Source organism: Cygnus olor, chromosome 9 (genome assembly GCF_009769625.2).
Source record: "Cygnus olor isolate bCygOlo1 chromosome 9, bCygOlo1.pri.v2, whole genome shotgun sequence".
NCBI lineage: Eukaryota > Metazoa > Chordata > Aves > Anseriformes > Anatidae > Cygnus > Cygnus olor.
In genome coordinates, this window is record NC_049177.1 from 17,921,049 (window position 1) to 17,942,204 (window position 21,156).

A 21,156-nucleotide genomic window follows, 5' to 3' on the forward strand; every position below is an offset into this window, starting at 1 on the left:
TTAACCATACCAAAATTACAGCCTGCATGAGCTGTAGTTATCCACCTGTGGGGATCTCAGTCTCTTTTGCACTCGCACTCCTCAGCTGCTGTCAGCCACTATTCACGGAAGCTCCGATTGCTTAAACCCAGTGTAGGTCTGTACTGTGGAGCCTGAATTCATGCTGAGTTAGTGGTTAGGACACAGGGAGTGGAAAGCAGGAGAGCCAGGATTGTATTCTTATTTCAGCCACTGACTCACCATGTCTTCAGGCAAATCACTTAGTGCCTATTTGCCTTTGTTTCCTCTTACATAATAAGGATGAGGGTAATCAAAACGCTGTAAAATTTGTGGACGCAAAGATTTATAAATAATTTTCTTTGCTTGCTGGTAAAGTTGTAATGTCAGATGTAGGCTTATTATTACTTGCAAGGTTATAATCTTTTACATTTTATGGAGTAAATATTTATGCCAGTGAATGGCAAAAAGTTTCCAAGGTGTATTAACTTCTTTGTTCTAATTGTTTTAACTTCTTAGTGACCAGAAAATCTTAGCTTCTGTCTTCAAGATGATTAAAAAATGAATACTGAAGTGCTTTTGCAGGACACTCAGTCAGTGGTAAGGAAAAGAATGCAGTTGGATCTGAGCAGTGTGTTCTTTTATTAAAGGAACTTAAACCCATTTTAAAGGGCCTATCAACCAACGTGCTTATCACAGGTATATTCATTTCTGTTGATTATTCTTTCGTTCAGTCAGATCTGGAATTATTTGACTGTGTTCTATCTGTTCTGTTTGCTAAAAGCTCAACAATGCTGTGTTTACTGGAACAGTCAGTGGCAGTGGATTAAAGTCTGAACACAGAGCTTTTACACAAGGTATGTTTTCAACAGATACCTAAACTGCTTGTATAATTATATTCAAAATTTTTACACATGAATGATTCGCAGATAAATATCACTTAGTGTTTTTATGATACTGGAGCGTAGCTTTGTGCATAAGAATTCCATTTAGAAAGTAATACATGCTACTGAGTGCTGTCCAGGAGAAAATGGAGAAAGTTGAATGTTGAGTTGAATTAATGATGTTGTGTTTCACTTCCACTTAAAACCAACCAACCAAACACATTCTAGAAATGCATTAATGCAACATTAATGAAAAACCATGATGCAAAAAAATAAAATTATGTGGACTGATTGTATTTCATGTAAGAAAAAAGCTTGGGTTCTAAAAGCAGTGCAGTATCTTTTATGAGACACTGGATGTTAGGTTAAAACCTTGATTATACAGTGAATCCACTTTAAAATAAGCATGGATGTTCTGGTTGAATACCCCATATTTTTTATTATAACAGTAATAAGTAAGTAAAACACATTTATATGTCTAATGTCCTACTGAGTTTTTGAAATGATAATGGTAGCTGGATTTTAGCTTTAATCTGTTGTCCTTATAAACAATTCTGGTGCCAAAAAGTTGCTCTTGAAATGATAATTGGTCTTTCTGTGAATGACAGCCACTCTGCTCACTTGAAAAGTAGGGAAAGCGGGAGATGTTAACATATGTAGCCAGCAAACTGCAAAGTGTCTGGTGAAAAGAGACTGCTGCTGAGAGCTGCACCCTGCTTTTGCCCCTTTGCAAACAGCAGAGACCCTAGCTGCAGCCAGAGACCCCGTGCGTGTTCGCTGTCTTGTGCTCAGCATCCCAGAAACATAAGACATAGCTCCTGCTCAGAGGTAAGATGAGGTATAACATGAACTAGGAGAAACCAATTTTAAAATGGAACTTTTATATACGGACGTAGTTAATGCATTTTCTCCTTGAGGTTTGCTCTACTGTATTGATATCGATAGCTAGTCACAGGAATGTAGGTCACAGTTTGCCACTTAGATACCAGAAATTTAATACTGGCTGGGTGTTAGAGGTATGTTCCCAAAATCTGGTTTGCTGTCATGACAGTGAGAAGAGTGGAAAAGGCTAAATGTGTATGACACATAAGACAGGAGGAAGAGTCGTCTTATACTCTTGCTTTGTGTATCTGTCTTACTCTTGCAAATTGCCTACCTCAAAGCTCAGTCTCCCATATATATAATTTAAATTACTGTTTCTTATTTGAAGAGCAAATGTGTGCCCTGAATTGGAATGATTTCTTTTTTTATTAGGGTGAACAATTAAAGATGGCACAGATAGAAAATCCCCGTGATAGGGAAACTCATAATGTAAGTGTCTCCTACGGTCTTGAAAGCACCCATTTCTAGTGAGAATGGCAGGCTCTTTACAGTTAAAAGGTACAGGTTTTAATCATAAAATCATAGTTGTGATGGCACTGTCTGGCTTATAGCTTGGAAAATTCCAGACCATTCTGTTTACAGTGATTATGCCTTGTTTACAGAAGTTCTGAAATAAGAAAATGTGTGTATCTCATATTGCCCTCTCGGTTTTTAGTTTATATTACTTACATATTCCAAAATCAAGGCATTTTACCTCAGTATTGCTACTTAGTTCCAAAAAATACACAAGTCTTGCAGTCTGTTGCCTGTTAGGTGTCTTGGAATGTTGTATTTATTCAGTCCTGCCAGCATGCACGAGAAGTTTTCAGACTTTCTTAGGTCCTGGGTTCACTGACCTGACTGCTCTTCCTTTGTCACATAAACCTGTCCTGCTTCCTCCCAGAGATAGGACCTGGGTTCCACATGACATTAACAGTGCCTTGGACTGGGTGCAATAACTTCTTAACCTCTTACGTAATGCAGGAAGGATGAAAAACTTGAAGGTGAACACCCTTCTCTGTGACCTGTTAACAACAATCTTCAGATATTGGCTATCTGCCAGTTTTCAGGTTCAATTGCATAGACACTTACAGGAGGACTCACTGTTTATTTCCTCTGTGCCTTTTTTTAATTAAAAAAGAAATACAGAGAGACTGATACGTCCATTCTAACTGTATTAGTTAAACAGTGAGATAGGAGGAGACCATTGGGTCCATACATTTGAATCCTAAGCAACTTCATTTCTTTAGAGTGGCATTAAAAATCCTTGTGGGATAGTTCATGGGACTTTGTTCTCTTAATTAAACATATGGTCAGTGTTTGCAGGAAAAGGGCCATAGCCATAAAGCACTTTATGGCTACTCTACCAGTGTAAGATAAATTTGTGGTTTCACTTTCTAGAGCATAAAGTAGCTTACAAAAAGGTGTAGGGGTTAGAAAGACATTTCTAGGCCAAGCTGTTCCAGGATTTTGTTATCCTTCATGAAGCTTTGGGCCTGTTCCTTAGAAAGTGCTGTAAGTGGAAGTTCTCTGCAAGGGGATTACGCTAAATGGTTCTGCATTGACTTAACATGAGACTGACTTCTCTGTCTGCTCAGGAAGAGAGTTCCTGTCAGTCAATATAAAACAGAGCAATGTTATATTCAGAATTATTAATAGTGCATATCCATGTACAATGAGAACAAAACATCCCTGACACGTCTCTGGGGTTTGTATGAGATAATAAAACATCATTGAATCACAACAGAACAAACCAAGTATGTCACCCTTACCATAAATTAGAAAAGTCATTATGTTGCTGCGGTCACTGTGATTATACTGCATGCAGATTGCACAACTGATGATGTTTTCCCCTAGTCCGTATCACTGAATCGTGTCATGTTTACAAATAGCAGAGCTGTTTATCACTGGTCTGACTTGCCGTGCCATATTGGATGAAGTGGTACAAAAGTATGACGTGTAACAAGCCCAGTTTAGGCAACGTATTCTGAGTTATGTGCAAATACTCCTTTTGGCATCTGCCTCGTGGTGTCTTTTGCTTTTTTGCTTTACAAAGATCTATTTTTGCTCAGAAGCTTTAAGGGTGAGATTCAGACAGCACCCACATCACTGAAGTTCCCGATCTACTTCTGCAAGATGTAGAGCCAGCCAGTAGGCACAGCAACATAAATAGAATTGGGGAAACTGGACGGTGTCCTGAAGTGTATGCTGGGCGGAATGCCATGTGTGGGGAAGATGACCCAGACAATGTAATCAAACTGGCTTAGGCACCAGATAGCCTGGCCGCGGTAGCCAAGAGCTCAGGGTAGGCTAACTTACCTTTGATTCTGTCATTTAGACATACCCAAGGAAGCGCTGTGGAAGTAAGAGCAGCAGAACATACTGCCCCACTATGATCAATAACAGTAGACTTAGGACTTAAATGGTGGTAGGAAGCCACTTCTTTTCTCATAGTTTTACCTTGTAATGGAATTTTAACTGGAAAAACAAACAAACATTTCCAATGCATTTCACTTCTCTTTTCTATTTCATTTGCTTTTCACTGAATCATCCACTTTTTTATGTGCTAAGACGACCCTGCAAAGCAGGCAAGTATAATATTCCATATTTTATATGATGGGAGATCACCACATGTAGGGGAGTTAAGTTAGGTCAAATCACAATTCAGTCAAAGCTGGAAGTAGACTCCATATCTCCTGACTCCCAGAAAACAAAGATGGTATGGTAGGAACAATTCCTGGATATTAAAATATATTAAAGAACAACTTCCACCCGACCCGCAGCTAATTTAAAAATTGTTAATATGTAACCCAGACATAAGATGAAACTAATAGATTTAACCAACAGTTGTAGCAATTGTGATTTTTTTCAAGCAATGTTTTTAAACTAGACATAATTTGAATGCATAAATTCAGGTCTTCTAGATAATACCCGTGAATCTAATGATGAAAGTAGCAACTTACTAAACCTTATGAACATTCTTGCATGTGAAGTTCCTTGTGCTCTTAAATGTTTGTAACATCAGGCCTTCATTTATAATGAGTTTAATTTAAAACTCATCTGAAAACGAAGCAAAGACCCACAGTGATTTCAGTAGTTTTTTAATTAGGACCCATACAAGGGAAACTTAAAACTAATTAATGTTCAGGACTTTATTCAATGAACAAAAAAAGCAAAATGAAAAAGCCTTTCAGAGTTATAAATATCTTACATACAACCTGTTAAAAGAACAGGTAAAACAAAACACAGATGATGTGTCATCCTCCTCCTTTCCCCCAATAAAAAGCAAACTCCAACCAAATACCAAGAAACTGCAACACAGAAAACCAGCAAGAGTAATAGACACTAAAGAAAGAAGTCATTTAAAAATCCTGTCTCTGTCCTGAGGAATCCACCACAACCGCAGTTCATCTCAGATTATTGTTACACGTTGCAATAATTCTCGAGAAGGTCTAATTTGCATCTTCAGATTGCAGGAGGGCTGTCACAGCACGTTATAGTGATGGCAATTAGCTATCTCCAGGAAGTAAGTTTTCAGGTTTGGCTTTGTCTCTCCTGCTGTGGTTCAGGTTGACTCTGCTAGTGTAGCGGTTATTTACACTGGCCACTTTGTAGCCATCCTTGATTTCAAAAACATGCTTTTCAGAAGGATTTAAGGTACCCAGGCAACTATAGTCTCTCGGGAAAGCTGAATTCACACTTAGTTTTGTACGTCTAATATCCTGACAACGCTTAATTTTACTGTTTTGGAGCACCAGCATGGTAGAACATCGCAGGACAGTCCTGATTCTCCTCCAAATACTCTCTCAAAAAAATTCTACCAATACTATTTTTACTCCTCATAAGCTTAAATCTGATTTTCAGTGAGTGAAATATGTGAGAAGTGATTCAGACCCTTCCGGACAAAAAAATATGTATGTAACCCCTGGATATCCATCACAAAGCAAAAAGAAATTTTTGCAAGAAATTTTTGCAAGTCAAGGTTCCGTGATGTGTGTGACCATACCAGTCATGTAATGTAAGTACAGAAGCTTACTTTCATAGCTCCCAGCTCAGCAGGAGATGCAAAAACAAAGATCAGATATCAACTCTTTGTCCTTCACATCTAGGAGTTTGCCACCACTGCAAGTTTTATCAGCAAATACTCTGCTTCCCCAAACCTCCTCAGCTGCCAAAAGTCTGCAGTGGCTAGAATAAGCTTCCCTGGGGGAAAAAAACAACAACCTACAACTGTCTGGCATACTGGTACAAACCGTGACTTAACCCTTAGAACCTCTCTTGCTGTTGTCTGTGCAGAAAAGGCTACACCTTTTGATGGCAACTTGTAAGCAACAGCCCCAAAGGGGATCACGACCTCAAGACCTAGCAGAAGATGGATCTTGCAAGCGTAGAGGTGGTCCCATCAGAAAATGCCTGTAAAGCTGCTGCCCTGAAATCTCACCTCTCCCAGCTCTCTGCGGCTACACAGCAAATGTTTTCAGCCTCCTTTGGAGATGCATTCTGAAAGGCCATGGGATGGTTCCCTGGTTTCTCACCCCAAAATGCAGGCTCTGCCATTAACCGCAATTCAGCCACTGGTAATGTACGCTCAGGTGCACGTTACAAAATCCTGTGTCGACGTTTCTGGCTGGAGTACTGAGAATGCAGACTCACCCACGCACGAAGCGGTACCAGCACTCTCCTACTATCGAGGGCTCTGTGAAGATGCCAATTTTACCACTGCCTTTCCCATTCCACCTCTTTTTACCCTTAACGCGCTCGCAGCGAGGGCTACCTCGGGGCACACCTCAGGCGCTGCCTGCCCTCAGCAGCCACCTCGGGGCTGAAGGAAGAGGCTCCCCTCGAACCGTCGCAATGTCTTTTAGTCTATTTTGGTTATTTTTCGAGCAAAAGCACACTTTTCCCCCTCAGGGACCGCGAGGCGGCGGGCGGGACCCCTCACCCCGCTAACCCCGTGGGCGAGCGGGGCCATACCCCCTCCCCACCTCAGCCACCCCCGGCGCCGGGTCCCGCACCTCAGCAGCTCCCCTCCCTCCCGGGGCTTCCCCCGGCCCCTCACGGAGCCGCGCGGCCGGCCCGGCCCGGGGCCCCGCCGCACTGCGCATGAGCGGGAGGCGGCGGAAGGGCCCGTGAGGAGCCGGGAGCCGCCGCCGGAGGAAGCCGCCGCCGTCGCCGCCGCCCTCAGCGTCCGCCCGAGCCGGGAGGGAAGAGGCCCGCAGAGCCCCCACCATGGTGAGCGGCCTCCCCCCGGCTCCCCGCCGTCCCTCGGCTCGGGGCGCGGAGCCCAGGCGGCGCCGCGGGGGTAGGGGCAGCCGGGGCCTAGTCGCGGCGGGCCGGGGTGTCCCGGAGTTCCCGGCTTCCCCCCACCCTTCTCTCCGTGCAGGCTCTGGGGCCCTCGGTCCTGCCGCCGAGAGGCCGGGGGCTGCTCCCGGGCAGGGCTGAGCGCCAGGGCCTAGGTTGGGGGGCGCCGGGCTGAGGGGGAGGCCTCCGGCCCGCGGGGGTCTGTCACCTTTGTGCGGGCCCGGAGCTCCGGCAGCGCGCTGCGGAGGGGAAGGAGAGCGGTGCGGTTGTGAGAGAGCCTCGGGGAGGGGGCAGGGGGCTGCCGCGGAGCGCCTCGGAGGGGTCGGGGGGGCTCTGGGGAGGCTCCGGGCCCGTTAAGCGCGGGGAGCTGGCGGGGGAACTTGGCCGCTCTGCTCCTTCACGAGTTGGGTTGGTTGGAGGATTTCTGGGGAATCGCTTTGTGTAGTTTTGGTAAGGTGCTTTTTGTATAAGTGGCATAAAGGAGGGCCTGTCTGTCCTGCGTCTTCTGTGCATTGTCTTGTCCCTAATAGCTAAGGACTCGTGGACTCGAAAATCAGTTGACTTTCTCCTTTCCCCTCTGGAGGGAAACCACGCTATTGCTATTTTTGTGTGCTTAAACAAAAGATGATGATGTACTCGAGCATTAAATAAGGGATCCTTATTGGCTTGTGGCATACAGTAGTGTCTTATGTACCCGAGGGAACGTGTTTATAGTTGTACTTCTAGGCCTCCGCTGTATACAGAAGTTGTACAGCTTTAACTACATCTGTACGGTTAAAGTAGCACGACTTTTCCGTAGAAGCTGCATTGCCTTAGGAAAGGTGTAGGAGAGAGGCTGAGATCTACCGGTGCACGTTTGTTGGTATAAAGATATCTTACACATGCAGCTAATATGATTCTGGCAAGCAGTGTTCAGAGCGTATAAAAAAAAAAAAAGACACCTCTAGCTGATGGGGTGATGTTGGCATGAAAGTTTGGTTAGCCAGGATTTAAATTAGTGGTGTGGTACGTAGACCTCTAATAAACCTGTCACTGTGTTACCAATATAATTCTTAATTGAATAGTTTTATGTAGATCTTCCTGTGAATTTTTTCAAGGGAGCTTGAAACTACAGTTCAGTCTGTAGAGGTGTCTTACTGTAATTCTGCAGCTCTCAGGACTGTCTCAAATAACAGTTGTCTAGTAATGTTTTACAACTTCTATTGAAAAATTTTTTTTCCATAAAAATCACCTAGAGCCGTCTCACGGTTTATCTGGTGTAAGCATGCAAAATAAATACACGGTTGATGTCTTGTGTGAACACTTGTTTTTGGTTGGCTCTGTGGTTAGGAATATAAATTGAACAGTGCTGTTGTAAATGGCAATGTAACAAATATTATGGCAATATAACAACAGACACACCAAGCTGAACAGCCTTGTGTGAGGAAATGTAGAATCCGATCTGCTTCGGCTTCTCAGGAATACCTAAGTGAAGAGCTAGCAGATACGCTCCGTGGAACAATCCGGCCCAGATAGATGTATTTATCAGACGGGAGGGAGTACCTGAACTCGTGGCCCCGAGCGGGCTGTTAGGCACCGTGCAGACAGGTGTTTTCCAGGTCGTGCCTGTTGGCTCCAACACCCGGGTGAAAGGATGTCACAGACACTGAAGTGGGGCTAAATGACAGGCTGCGGGTTTTGTAGGTTATAAATATAGGTATGAAATGTTTCTAGTGTCCAGGGTTCTGTACCTAAGCTTGTTCTGTCAAAATCCTCTATTTAGTAGGGGAAAGAGCAGGGAGGGTTCTTCCCAGGGATCTGAAGATCTTGCCCAGAAGCACAAGGTTCAACATCCCGTCCTCCTGCCCGCATGCACGGCTGCTCTGGCGAGTCCTTCCAGTGGCTGTGGCAGGTTCCTGGGGCCGGCTGCTTGTCCAGCACAGCTTGTCCCGTGCTGCCATCCGAGGCTCCTGCAGCAGAGGTCTGGCCCTGGCTCACCCGTGCAGCGCTGCCTGTTGGGGCGCTTCTGGCTCCGACAGCCCCGCCGGTGTTCCTCCCGCCGCTGCTGTCGGGACAAAGGTTTCCTGGTGCTGAACCGTCTTTGTCCGACACCTGGAAGGGAGGCCGGCGTGGCAGCCTGTTAGGCTCGCTCTGGCCGTTTGGTTAACTTGAAAAGTGCTTTCTGTCCGGCTCGCAGCGCTCAGGTACGCTGCCCGGCAGGGTTCCTGGGGCTGCTGGCAGCAATCTGCCCTCCTCCCCAGCTTTCCATTAGAACTGAGCACCTCCCATAGTGGTGGTCCCCTTTTCCCATGTCTGTTGTGTTGCTGCTTCAGCTCAGTTACTTCAGACAAGTAATGTGCCTGCCGCTGCAGACAGGGTTGCTAGCAGCAAGTTGATCCAGTGTGCTCTGAGCCATCCTCTCTGAGGAGGAGAGCTCCCGACTTCACTGCTGTAAATGATTTAATGGATTTAGAACTATGTGCGATACTCGAGGCAAGCATGCACCTATCCGTATCTTTATCCAGAACCGAAAGCCAACCTTCCCTCTGTTTACACTATCTTTTATATTGTCCCGTTTATGCTCTCCAGCAAATATTTCTGTGCTGATAAATACATCGTTCCTTAAATACATTATTTCTTAGTACAAACCTCAGGTGACAGGAAGTTGAAGTTCTCGTAATACTGAATTTTTAAGTGTCTGACACTGTCTCCTGTAATGTTATTGTACTTCATGACATTGTTATTTAGCGTTTCACCCAACAAGCTATTCTGCCTGGCTGTTTTTTTTTATGGTGCATATTCACGTCTGTAGTAGTTTGTTGATATTAAATGTTTGGTGTCGGTTCTCCTATAGTAAAACTTGTGGATTCCTGGCATTATACTTAGGACCGAGCAGTCTGAGTGCTAGACAAGATGGTGCATGATCTTGTTTCCTCTCCCTGCTAACCAGAGAACCCTTTGAACTTACACTGTAAAATTGCTTTTAACTAGAGCCATGAAGAAACTGTTCGGGAATATGAACTGCTCTGAGAACAAGGTGTGAAATTTATTATGTAGCTCTTGATATTTTACTCGTGTTTTACGGTGCCAATGCAAATTCAGGATAGGAAAACAGCTTCTAATGGGTGAACAGAGCTTCTAATCTGGAGCAGAGTTAAGAATGCTGAACAACTGACAGCTTTATTTTGTACTTTTTTTTAAGTTGAAAATGCCCAGATTTTTGGTGTTTCCGTTACCTCCCAGGTTAACGTGAATTACCCTAAAACACTATTGTACCTACTGCTTTCTTCTGGGTAGCTGTCCATTATTGCTCTTCTGTGAAACACTTTCAGCCTGCATGGAATAACTGAAACATTTTATCCACTAAACTTTAGAGGGTGTAAAAAGCAACTTTGATTTTGTGTTGCCTGTGATTTTCTCTTTGGATTTTATATGTCAACAGGCCTTGTAAATGTCGGTTTTGTTCTGTTCCACTGCAAACAAGTGGATTTCAAGTCAGTTTCAAATAGCTTAAAAATCTCTTTACAATCTTCCTTTGCATGCCCTCTTTTTTTTTTTTTTGGAAAAAAAAACCAAAACAACAGAAAAAACCCTGCTGTAGAACATAAAATTTGGTTGAAGGACGTGTTTATTTATATTGAACAGAAAATACAGCTATTTAATTGTTTATGTTGTTAACTTGGATTTAACGTGTTTTTATGTATATATATGTCATCGAAAATGGATTAAAATCTAATTACGTGTATTCGTAGCCTTCTGGCAGAAGTAAGTTGTAATTAACTTTTGTTTTCTTATCAAACAAAGAAAAACATTCACGATTTTGCTTTTTAAGCTCTAGCCGCGGATTTGTCGAATGGAGGCAATAAACAGATTACTTGCAGGCATCTCGTACGTTCCTTTGGCTATAGTGCAACGTGGAGTGATTCAGACGTAGCAGGAAGAAATACTCTTTTGAGCACGTTTTGAGGAAGGAATATTCTTTGTGTGCGCACAAAGACGCGGCAGAAGTGACGGTCGTGGTCTGTAAGGTAACCGCGTGCACAGACCCGTGCCGTGCGTGGGCTGACGTTACTCGGCGTTTGACCCGACGTCACCGGGGTCCTTTGAAAGTGCACGGGTGCTTCCTGCAGCCAGGTATCTTGCTAGGGTTTGGAGGGGGTGAGGCTATTTTAGAAAAGGCTTTTACCTGTCACCTGCACGAGGACCTATCAGGCTTTTCTTTGAGTCCAAACCGCAAGAAAAGTGAGGATGTCCCATCGTTCAATCCCTGTAGTTAGCAGGGAAACTAGCAAGAGGCACGTCCACTGAGGGTGGGGAAGGGGAAAAGCGGGCTTTGTCACTGAGAAGTGATACTGCAAATGCCTTTTTGGGGGCTATAAGGAATTTGGGGCAGGGATAGTTCAAACTGATTGTACACTGCTTGTCTGGCAGCCGCACACGGCCGCGAAGCCAAGTCTAAGAGCAGCGTTTCGGTAGGAATCCAAAGGCTCTCCAGCCCAAGCAGTGCGGGACGAAGGTTGTTTATGTTTCCCATGGATGTTGTCCAGGGGAGTGGAGCCCTCGTACGGCTGCTCGTTATGCACGAAACATTGGTGACTGATGTGTAGAGTTGATTTCTGAATGTGAGGTGGCTAAAAACTGACTGTAGATGAGGAAAAATAACTGTGTAATCAGAGTTGGCAGGTCACTTCTAGCATTTGCTTTTGGCCTCGACTGGGAAAGCTTACTCCCCTAGTCGGAGGGAGTTTCAGTCTGAGGCCAGAAAGGGGAAAAAAGACCAAAGTGTGGATTTTTTTATTTTATTTTTTTAATGTTCACTGAAATATCTAATAGTAGTCACTATCAAGGATGCGTTACTGAATTAGAATTATCGACTTTGGAACTAGATGGGGAGAGGGAAGTGTTCACTTTAAAATTAACACAGCATCAGAAGGTGCAGGGAAAGACAAAATTATTGTAGAGCTATCAATCTAAATTGAAAGCTACATTATGTAGAGAAGTTATTCCGTGTTTCGAAGTTCACCTTCCGTCTCTTATGACATCTGCATCGTAAAAGGCGGAATGGACACCGCACAAACTTGATCGAAGGCGAGCTGGTCCGTATTCTTCCTTTATCCCGTACCCCAAAGGGTAGAACTTATTAGAAAAAATGTTGCTTTTTTTTTTTTCTGTTGGTTTTCACTGGTGTATTTTAGCAAGGAATATATCTGTTAAATGCAATTCTGTCTTCCCTTTTAACTAACATTAAAGTGGAGATATTTTAAATGGATTGCATTATGTTGCAGCACACACAGTCCCAGTGTAAGGTATTTGTTGCCTGATGACTACAAGATTAAAGGCTGGAGGTGCTTGTGGCTTCGCTCTTGCACACTTAAAACAATAACAGACTGTTAGAGCTTGGCTGCTAGAAATAGCCCTTAAAAGCGCAGGAGTCTTGGAACCTGTTCCCGCTTGAAGTGTGGGTTTTTAATGGGATGAAAGAAGAGCTCCGAGAGGATAACACAAATGGCAGCAATTTCGTCTCTTGCTGTCCTGTGGTAGGGGGAGGGCTCCAAGGAGTTGTCCAGTCGCTTGGGATGTGGAGTGTCTCATCCACGTTGGTAAGCTTCTGAGATAGCATTCATCACATATAAAGGGCTTTGGGGCTTCACTAAATGTGAACTCCTATTCGATCGGTAAAGATAGAGTTATTCCAGAAGAAGAGTATGCCTGAACAGTGTGATTTATTGCATCTGACAATGTTAGCAAATGCTGCGTGCTATTGCGTGTTATTAGCTGCTTGACTCTTGGCAAATTCAGTATTCTTTTTTTTTTTTTTTTTTCTTTTTTAGAGGGTTTTATATTGTTCCTGTCTGTTAGGAAACCCCAGGCACAGGAAGATCTCATGCATAAATAGGGTTAAACTTTTATCATAAACCTGAATTGATCTAATAAATTGCATACCGTTTTTACGTGACAGCCCACAAAACCCACTACCTGTTGTGGTTTTCAGTGTCCGTGATGAGCCCTTGTAAGCCTGTTCCTTGACCTTTTTGTCGTGTGTCCTAGCTTTTAGGCTTTGTCCTTGCAGGAGTAGGACAGAACAAAGCCTCTTTCTCGAGGTTTTACAGCATACTTGGGTTAAGAAGTGCTGTGCACATTAGAAACTAGTGATTAAAGGCACCAGCTTTCGCAAAAAAAAAAAAAGAAGAAAAGGCAGCTCAGGTCATCACAAGTGTGACTGCCCCGTAGTGCAGCTGAGCCTGCGGTGACACAGCAGCCTGGCAGCGTGGAACTGATTTGGGGAAGCTGGTGATTGGTACAGAAAGTAAGGCATGCGACTGTTCTGTCTTCGTCTGGCATTTCATGCAGTGGTTTGCTCTAATTTGGCTGAATTTACAGAATGATTTTAAAAACTGCAACTGCAAATTCATTGGTCGTTCCTGGAAGTCCTGCCACATGGCTTACTCAGCATAAGCTGTCTGACTTCGGTGAAGGTCTCAGCTCGGTCCTGCTTGGTGCTGAACGTCTGCCGTGAAACACAAAGCTGGCCCCAATTCCCAGCAGTGGGCCTGGAACCAAGCCTGAAAATCGGAGTTTCAGAAACGTCTTCATAGCTGAACGTCCGGTGTGAGAAACGTGTTGGAGAGGCTGAAATAAAGAAGCAACACATAGCTTTAGAAGTAATATAGACCAGCACTGGTGTGTTGAAATCTGCAGCGGGAGTTGGAGACGTAGGCTTGCTTGGTGGCGTGGGTGGGTTTTAAGGCAATGTGCTTCTGGTGTGTTTAGAAAGGCGTTAGTGTAAAACCCATACCTTGCCTGCTCTTATGAACCGTAGTACTCTTGTTCACTGTCATCAGGCAGGAGAAAACTGATGCTGAATTTTAGGGCAGATTAATTTGTGTTCTGTAGTGTTGGTGAACTTTTCTAATGGCAATGTGATTGGACACGAATTGTTCTCTGGAATGAAGAGCTCAAGCTCATACTTCTCCTAACCCATTCTTTCTTTGGCTGAGGGTGGTTTATAGCTCCTCGAGATTGATTTTTGCCTCTCCCTTTTCCCTTCACCCCTGGAGAAGGAGCTGTGCATTTGGAAATGGCAATAATGAAAAGAATATGTAAGTCTAGGTGGAACGCAAGGCAAACTACACGTGAGATATTTGTGCCATGTACGAAGCACGATCCTGACCTGAGAAGCCAGGTCAGGACTGAATTTGGATGTAGTGCAAGAGCTGTAAGATGGCTTTCTCCTGATCAGCAGTTAGCTTCGTGTAACTGATACCTTGGAAATACCACGTGTGCTTCTCCTCATCAAAAATATCCTTGGGAATCTCCCCGCAGTGATAAATGTCGGGCAGCAAACTCCCCGCTCGGCTTTGGGCTGGAGCAGGGCAGCTGGTCCTGGCCTGAGCCAAGGGCCGGATTCTGCGGCTCTCCCCGGCTAGTCGCCTCCCTGCCTGCCGCAGGCGAAGTTCCGTGCCTTTTTTTCCCTTTTTTATAGCTTCAGTTGCTGCACCTGTGAAATGGAGACAATGCCTCCTCGCAGGAATGTTTGGTAAATCGTGTAGGTGGAGCTGAGCACCTTCAAAGTGAAAAATTCTCTAAATCAGTCTTTTAAGGTATTTCAGCGTGTAGCTCCCTGAAACACCCGGGCCAGCCCAGTGCCTTGCTGCCGCCTGGGGTTACCTCATCCCGGCAGCGTGGTCTCACAGCTCTTCCTGCCACCCCCAGTGGTTGTTCCTCCAGCCTTTTGGGGTGCGTGGCATGCACCCTACATTAATGTGAGGCTGGTGCTCTGGGACAGGACGAGTGCCAGCCTCTCCCTCGGTGATGGTGAGCTCTGAAATGGCCTCTTCTGCACGAGGACTTCTTCCCTTTGAGTTGGTATTTGCTGTCTCTGTTGAGGCAATTAATCTGTCAAGTATTTTGATAGCCACAGGCTTTATTTAAGCATTTCTATTACCCATTTTTGGTACACGTACCATTTTTCCATTAAGAAAAAATGCTTTCTTTTTTTTCTTCTTAAAAATTGGTTTAAATACAGCCAGGTGTAAGCAGGGACACGCTTGTGAGTTCGCTATGCCCTCTGGTTCTCTCTCAAGATATGCAATAATAATACTCATTTTTTAACTTCTTTGATTGCTTTGCCAGTGTGGTTTCTGTGATGATTCAGCTCGGTTTTTATACCTTCGTTCTAGGTATTTTACACGGTAAGTTTGAAACACATACTGGTGTGCGTTGCCTATGCAGCAGTAGGAATGCATCCCTCTTACATATCCAAGAGGTTCTTTAATCTAACTGTACCAAAATGCATAACAAACTGTTCACGTATGAAATAATATCTGTATCTTCTGATTTAGTAATTTAAAAAAAAAAGTGCTGTTTTTAAGTGTCTGTTGCTAGAAAGTAAGTCTAACTGCTGGGGAAAATTGTACTAAGTATTTATTTTAAAAAAAAAAAAAGTACTGAATTTTTTCCTTCTGATAAAACATTTCTAGTTTCAATACTGTCTGTTTTTACTAGAACAAGTTGAAATCATCACAGAAGGATAAAGTGCGTCAGTTTATGGTCTTCACGCAATCTAGTGAAAAGACAGCGGTGAGTTGTCTGTCTCAGAATGACTGGAAGCTAGACGTTGCAACAGACAACTTTTTTCAAAATCCTGAACTTTATATACGAGAGAGCGTTAAAGGCTCGTTGGACAGAAAGAAGTTAGAACAGCTATATAACAGATACAAAGGTGAGTACCCTGAGTCTTAAGCCTCATTTCCTGGTTGTATGTATTCTTAATTACAGTGCAGGTAGAAGGGAAATATATGTAGGTTTCTGCTTCGCAAGGATTACATTGTTTGCCTTATGTACATTAAATACGTGTCCAATTTTACAAGATTGGGGTCTGGAACTGGAATTGTGAGTACAGTGAGTAACTGTAATGGTCACTGTGGATTTTAGGTGACACTTTTGGGGGAAGCATTCCACTCAGGACTTGCTCCTGACAAAGGGTTGCATAACAATGACAGATTCTACCTTAAGTTTTACTCACCTTATGCTTATTATGAGTGTTACAAACAGAGCAGAAATGAAGTCTTTTTATCTGTTATACAGGCAGTGTTCAGCTGAGAGTAGCCCACCACATACAAGTGGATTCAGAACAGTAGAACAAATTCAGTGATTTAGCAACAACCCCCCCCCCCCACCAAAAAAAAAAAAAAAGCTAAATTCTCTGTCGGTTTTCGTGTGTGGACATAACCCAGATACCATTTTCCTGAAGTCTTCGTTGGCTTGTGTTAGTAGACCTTTGTTAGTGCACTTGAAACGTGAACATCTTACTTCCAGACAAGATGTTGATTGATTCCTTCGTGGAAAGGCGTGTGCCTGGCTGGAATCGGTAATGGGGCAACGTAACTTTACTCTTGGAATTTACCACGTCCAAACTCACATGTGCTGGTGATGCCAGAAAATGCACAAAATTGATGTCGATTTAGTAGTTTACGGGGAGACTTGATTATTGTGTCAGTACAGCTTATGCAGAATTGTTTATAATGATACACAAAATCTTACTAAAGATGCCAGTAATTAAGTGTGCTGGTGGGAGAGGACCGCTGTTCTCTCTCTGGAATGAGTCAGAATATCATGCATGTTAGGCAGAAACCAAATCTTTGCTGTGCTTTTGTCTCTCAATAAAAATGACATAAGCTTCCCGTACAATGAAGCTTTATTGTCGAAACTTCCTCAAATGTTAAAGCTTAAGCGTTGAAAGTACTAAACTAATTCTGTTTTTTAAAATACACACTTTTAAGAGCTTATCCCAGAAATGACTTGAAAATGTTTGGTTTTCTTAAAGACTCTTGTTGAATAGATCTAGTATTTCAAAAATTGCTTTTTTTTTCTTTTGATGCTTACTTTTATATCCCAAAGATCCTCAAGATGAAAATAAAATCGGTATAGATGGTATACAGCAGTTCTGTGATGATCTAGCTCTCGACCCAGCCAGCATTACTGTACTCATCATTGCATGGAAATTCCGAGCTGCAACACAGTGTGAATTTTCAAAGCTGGAGTTCATGGATGGAATGACTGAGCTAGGGTAAGTGTGCAGTATTAGAGACTGGCACTGTATTACACTGACAGAAATTGGAACGGTCCTCCTCTGGGGGATTCAGAATCACATTGCCCTTTCAGACTTCAGAGGCTTTTCAGAGGCTAGTATCACTTGTCTGCCTCTGTAAAAACGCATCTGCTGTCCATGTGCTAGATGCTTAGTGACCAACAAAAGGAAGGTGGGTTTGAGTGCTGCTTGCCTTGGTTGCATGAGTTAGCTGCTGTAGAGTTATTGAAGTAGGCAAAGCAAGGATGTTGGTCGGCAGTCCAGCATACCTGAGTTATCCCTGTGTAGTGTGAATATAATAGTCTTTATCATGTTTTTCTAAAAATCTTGTAGCTTATGGAATCCGATCCATAAGCTAGTATGTGCAAATAGCAATGTGAAAAAAGAACAAAGAAATGAAAATGTTGTATAAATACAGAGTAGTTAAAGGTTGCCTGATTTTGTTTGTTTGTTTGTTAATTGTATTGTATTCCATGGAAATGTTATAAAAGACTTGTAAAGTTGTGTCTCTTACAGCAAAACGAATAACACACAAATAAACATGCTTTTTAAAATGCAGATGTGACAGCATAGAAAAACTAAAGGCTCAGATTCCTAAAATGGAACAAGAATTAAAAGAGCCGGGAAGATTTAAGGATTTTTATCAGTTTACTTTCAACTTCGCAAAGAATCCGGGACAGAAAGGTTTAGGTATGTATTCTTAATCATAAATGTTTGTGCACAGATCTGTGGAATGACTGATTAAAGCAGTGAGTGAAGGTATTACCATGATCCAGTGAGTCTGAAAGGTAACCACCCTTGTGATAAAATACACCTTACTGTGAAAGGTAGATGTCAATGTCCGATGTTCAAGTTGATAGAAATATCTGCATAGTTAATATATTAGACTACAAAATGTTATGAGAGAGTTTATTCTTTCATGAGGAGTGTGTGAAATTCTCAGCACAATGGATTGCGGTCTTACATTAAAGGCATAATTACACCATTTAGAATTTGCAGCGCTGAACAAATTAATTGAATTTTCACTTTTAGGGTAAATTTAACCTGTAAAACTGATTTCCATATGAATGTACTTGTACAGAGTCTCTTGTATCACCAAAAATGCGTGCAAATGCCTTTGCAAAGTAGAATTGGAATAGTACAAATAGATTTCTATATCCTGGGCGTAGATGCCTTTTGCTGTTGTGCCTTTGGTAAAAGGTGCTTACCTTCAGCCTTTTTTCCCCTTGGTTCAGTGAATGTTTTTCCTTTCTTTCATTACTTCAGAGCTCTCCTACTGACTGTTCTTTTCATTACATAATAGGTGAAGTAGAAGAATCGCTTATTAAAAATAATTTTAAAAATATAGTTTTGATGGAACTAAATGAGCAAACTGTAAATCTGTCTATTCAAAACTGCAAAAATAAAAGGAAGTGTGCTTAAAAACATATGTCCGTGCATGTAGCCAGATCTGAATCCTGCAAATAAATGAATGGGCTGATTCTTACTTTCTCTTGCTACAAGTGTGTAGACAGTAAATTGTGAGTGGATGGAAGCTAGGTTACAGACAGTGTCAGTGTGTAACTGTTCATACCACAGAACTGATTACAGTTTCTTCTGGTTACCATTGTGATTGTTTGTTTGTTATTCTTAATTTTTAAACAGCTTTAGACAGCGAGGAAAGCTTTTGCAAAATCCCTGTTAGGTGGTAAAAGTGAAATAACAAATTGCAATGAGGTCATAATTAATTGATCAGTTCTAGTTATGTTTCTCAAGGCTTCAACATAAGCAGGACTGTTTGATGTAGTAGTTACCTGCTATTTTCCTCTCCATATTTCTAAGATATTAGGAAGACTTGCATTATTTTTCTGATTTTTTTTCTGATACCTTGTGCTATATAGAAATGAATCTTTTGAGCATCCCAGACGGAACAGACCTCAGTAAAAATGTTTTACCAGAAAAATTTAACTCCCTTGCTTTTCTTTCTCATTCATCGTAAAGGTTATTTATGCAGGTTAAGCTCTAACAGTGATGAAGAGAAGTATTTCTCAGATCCAAATAGCACAAATATATATATATATATATATATATATATATATATATATATATATATATATTACATATGCACACAGGGTAAGATTTTCAGTGTGGCTCCAGAAGTGATGTAGAACTAAGCTTAAAATCTGGATGTTTACCTACCTTTTTGGTGCCAATAAATGCGTGGTTCTAGGCATGAATTTACAACAGGGCAGAATAATTCTGGAAACCCTAAAGCAAAAGAATATCGGGGAAGTGCAGTGCTGAAAAGTGCGTGCTCCTAGTTAGGCAATTAATTTTGTAGTGTCTAAATAGCTTCTTGTAGGCACTTGCAAATTGATTTTAATATATATTGGTCTCTAATCTTCTAAAAGTTGTGTAGTAGTTCAGGCACAGTTCTAGGAACGTATGTCCTGTGCATAATTCCTTAGTGCAGTTGTAAATACCGTGGATGTTTTAAAAGTTCCTGTGATATCTGCATGTCACTTTGCAATACCTTTTAGTTGACGCTCATTGCAAACATTGTTTGCTTCTCCTGCATGCCTGTTTTGAGATTTTCATATTTGTTCCTTGCTTTTTTCTGTGCTAGCAGATAATGAGAACGTTCCTGAGCATTCTTTCAATTTTCTTAGGAAAATGTAAAATTAAATGCTTACTATATTATTTTGTGACTTCATAAAATCTTCTAAGGCACGTAGTGTTGTCCGAAGGCATTATGTCTTCCCCCAGGAATAATCTGGAAGTTGTATATAAGCATATCAGAATGCACAGCTTGTTTATAATGTTTGTTTACAAATCAGTCTAAATACACAGAGATTTGCTAATCTTGTGTTTTGTGCCATTAATGCATCACAAGTAAATAAAACTTAGTTTTTACGATCTGTTTCCTTGAGGAAATGATCAACTAAATCTGAACTCTGAATCTATTCACTTTTAGAAATCCAGCAGTTTAAGTTGAAAGCTAAACTGTGAGTTTTTGTATATGGATTTTTTGAAAAAGAGATACCTAGCCTTTATGTTCTTGAACAAGTTGTCATTTTCGGATATTTAGTGATGCGTTGCGTCTTCTGTTTAATTTAATGGAAACCCAACCTTAAGCCTTTAGAGTGAAATTACACCCCCTTGCCACTGATTGAAAATCCTCCACAAATTCTATTCATCCCTTTGGTCAGGAAGCATTATAACGTGATTACACTGTTAGAGAAGAATTTCTACTATCAAAGATACCAAACAATTTAGAATCTCCCCAGCAGTCTTCCATGTTCCCTCCAGCAGTGCAGAGTTCAGTCTTTGTTTTGTTTGCTATTGGTTTCACCTCTAAGGTCCACCTGCCTGGCTTGTTTGTTTTTAATAGTTTAGGGGTTGGGAGAAAAGTGAATATGTTTGTTTTATTTTTTTTTGTTTTTTTTTTTTCTTTTTATTTCCTTTCTCGTGAGGTTCAGTTGCTCGTGTGCCTCTTCTCTCTTCTTCCACAAGAGGATTGTTTATGGAACAAGAGATTTAAGAGGCTGCAGGAAGATATAAGAGCTTCTATGAAAAAGCAGGTCGCTTAGCTAGGTAGCCTTTTGTAGTTACTTTAATTACTTGATGACGGATACTGAATTCAGGTAAGATCACAGCATTTTATTATACAGTACAGAGATCCTCTTTAATTCCTGGTAGTGGAGATCGTGCTAGAGATCATAAGCTAGAGCTCATATACTTTTTTTTTTTTTGATCAACATGTTACTGTGCGTCACTAATAAACAGTAAACACATGACATTACAGCCTTTGGCAAGTACCATGGAGGCTTTTTTGTTTGTTTGCTTTCCCTCCTCATATGCTAGATCAACTAGTCTTCTCTCTAATTGCTGTGTTCTAACAGCTCCCACTGCTGACAGCAGCATGCAGTTGCCTGACAGGCAGCATGTTCTTATTCCTGAACTCTTGTCAGGTTGTTCAGTCACCCTGGGAAATGGATTCAAAACAAGCGAGAACTTCACAGGGGTCATTGAAATGCACAAAGTGAAACCCATCATCTGCTTATG

The 21,156-nt window shown here is 42.1% G+C and overlaps 1 protein-coding gene across 5 annotated transcripts in view; it reads left to right on the forward strand.

The window, feature by feature from the left end:
- Positions 1–21,156, forward strand: part of DCUN1D1 (defective in cullin neddylation 1 domain containing 1) — a 43,432-nt gene that overhangs the window by 17,018 nt on the left and 5,258 nt on the right. For 3 of the 5 annotated variants that reach the window (XM_040568035.1, XM_040568031.1, XM_040568034.1), the window contains exons 1-4: positions 6,848–6,974; positions 15,528–15,744; positions 16,923–17,091; positions 17,672–17,802. In XM_040568035.1, coding sequence (XP_040423969.1) covers positions 6,972–6,974; positions 15,528–15,744; positions 16,923–17,091; positions 17,672–17,802 — 520 coding nt within the window. In that variant the 5' untranslated portion in view covers positions 6,848–6,971. Of the gene's footprint in view, positions 1–2,261; positions 2,268–6,847; positions 6,975–15,527; positions 15,745–16,922; positions 17,092–17,671; positions 17,803–21,156 lie in introns of those variants that run through there. The other 2 variants (XM_040568032.1, XM_040568033.1) reach the window with 2 other exon arrangements.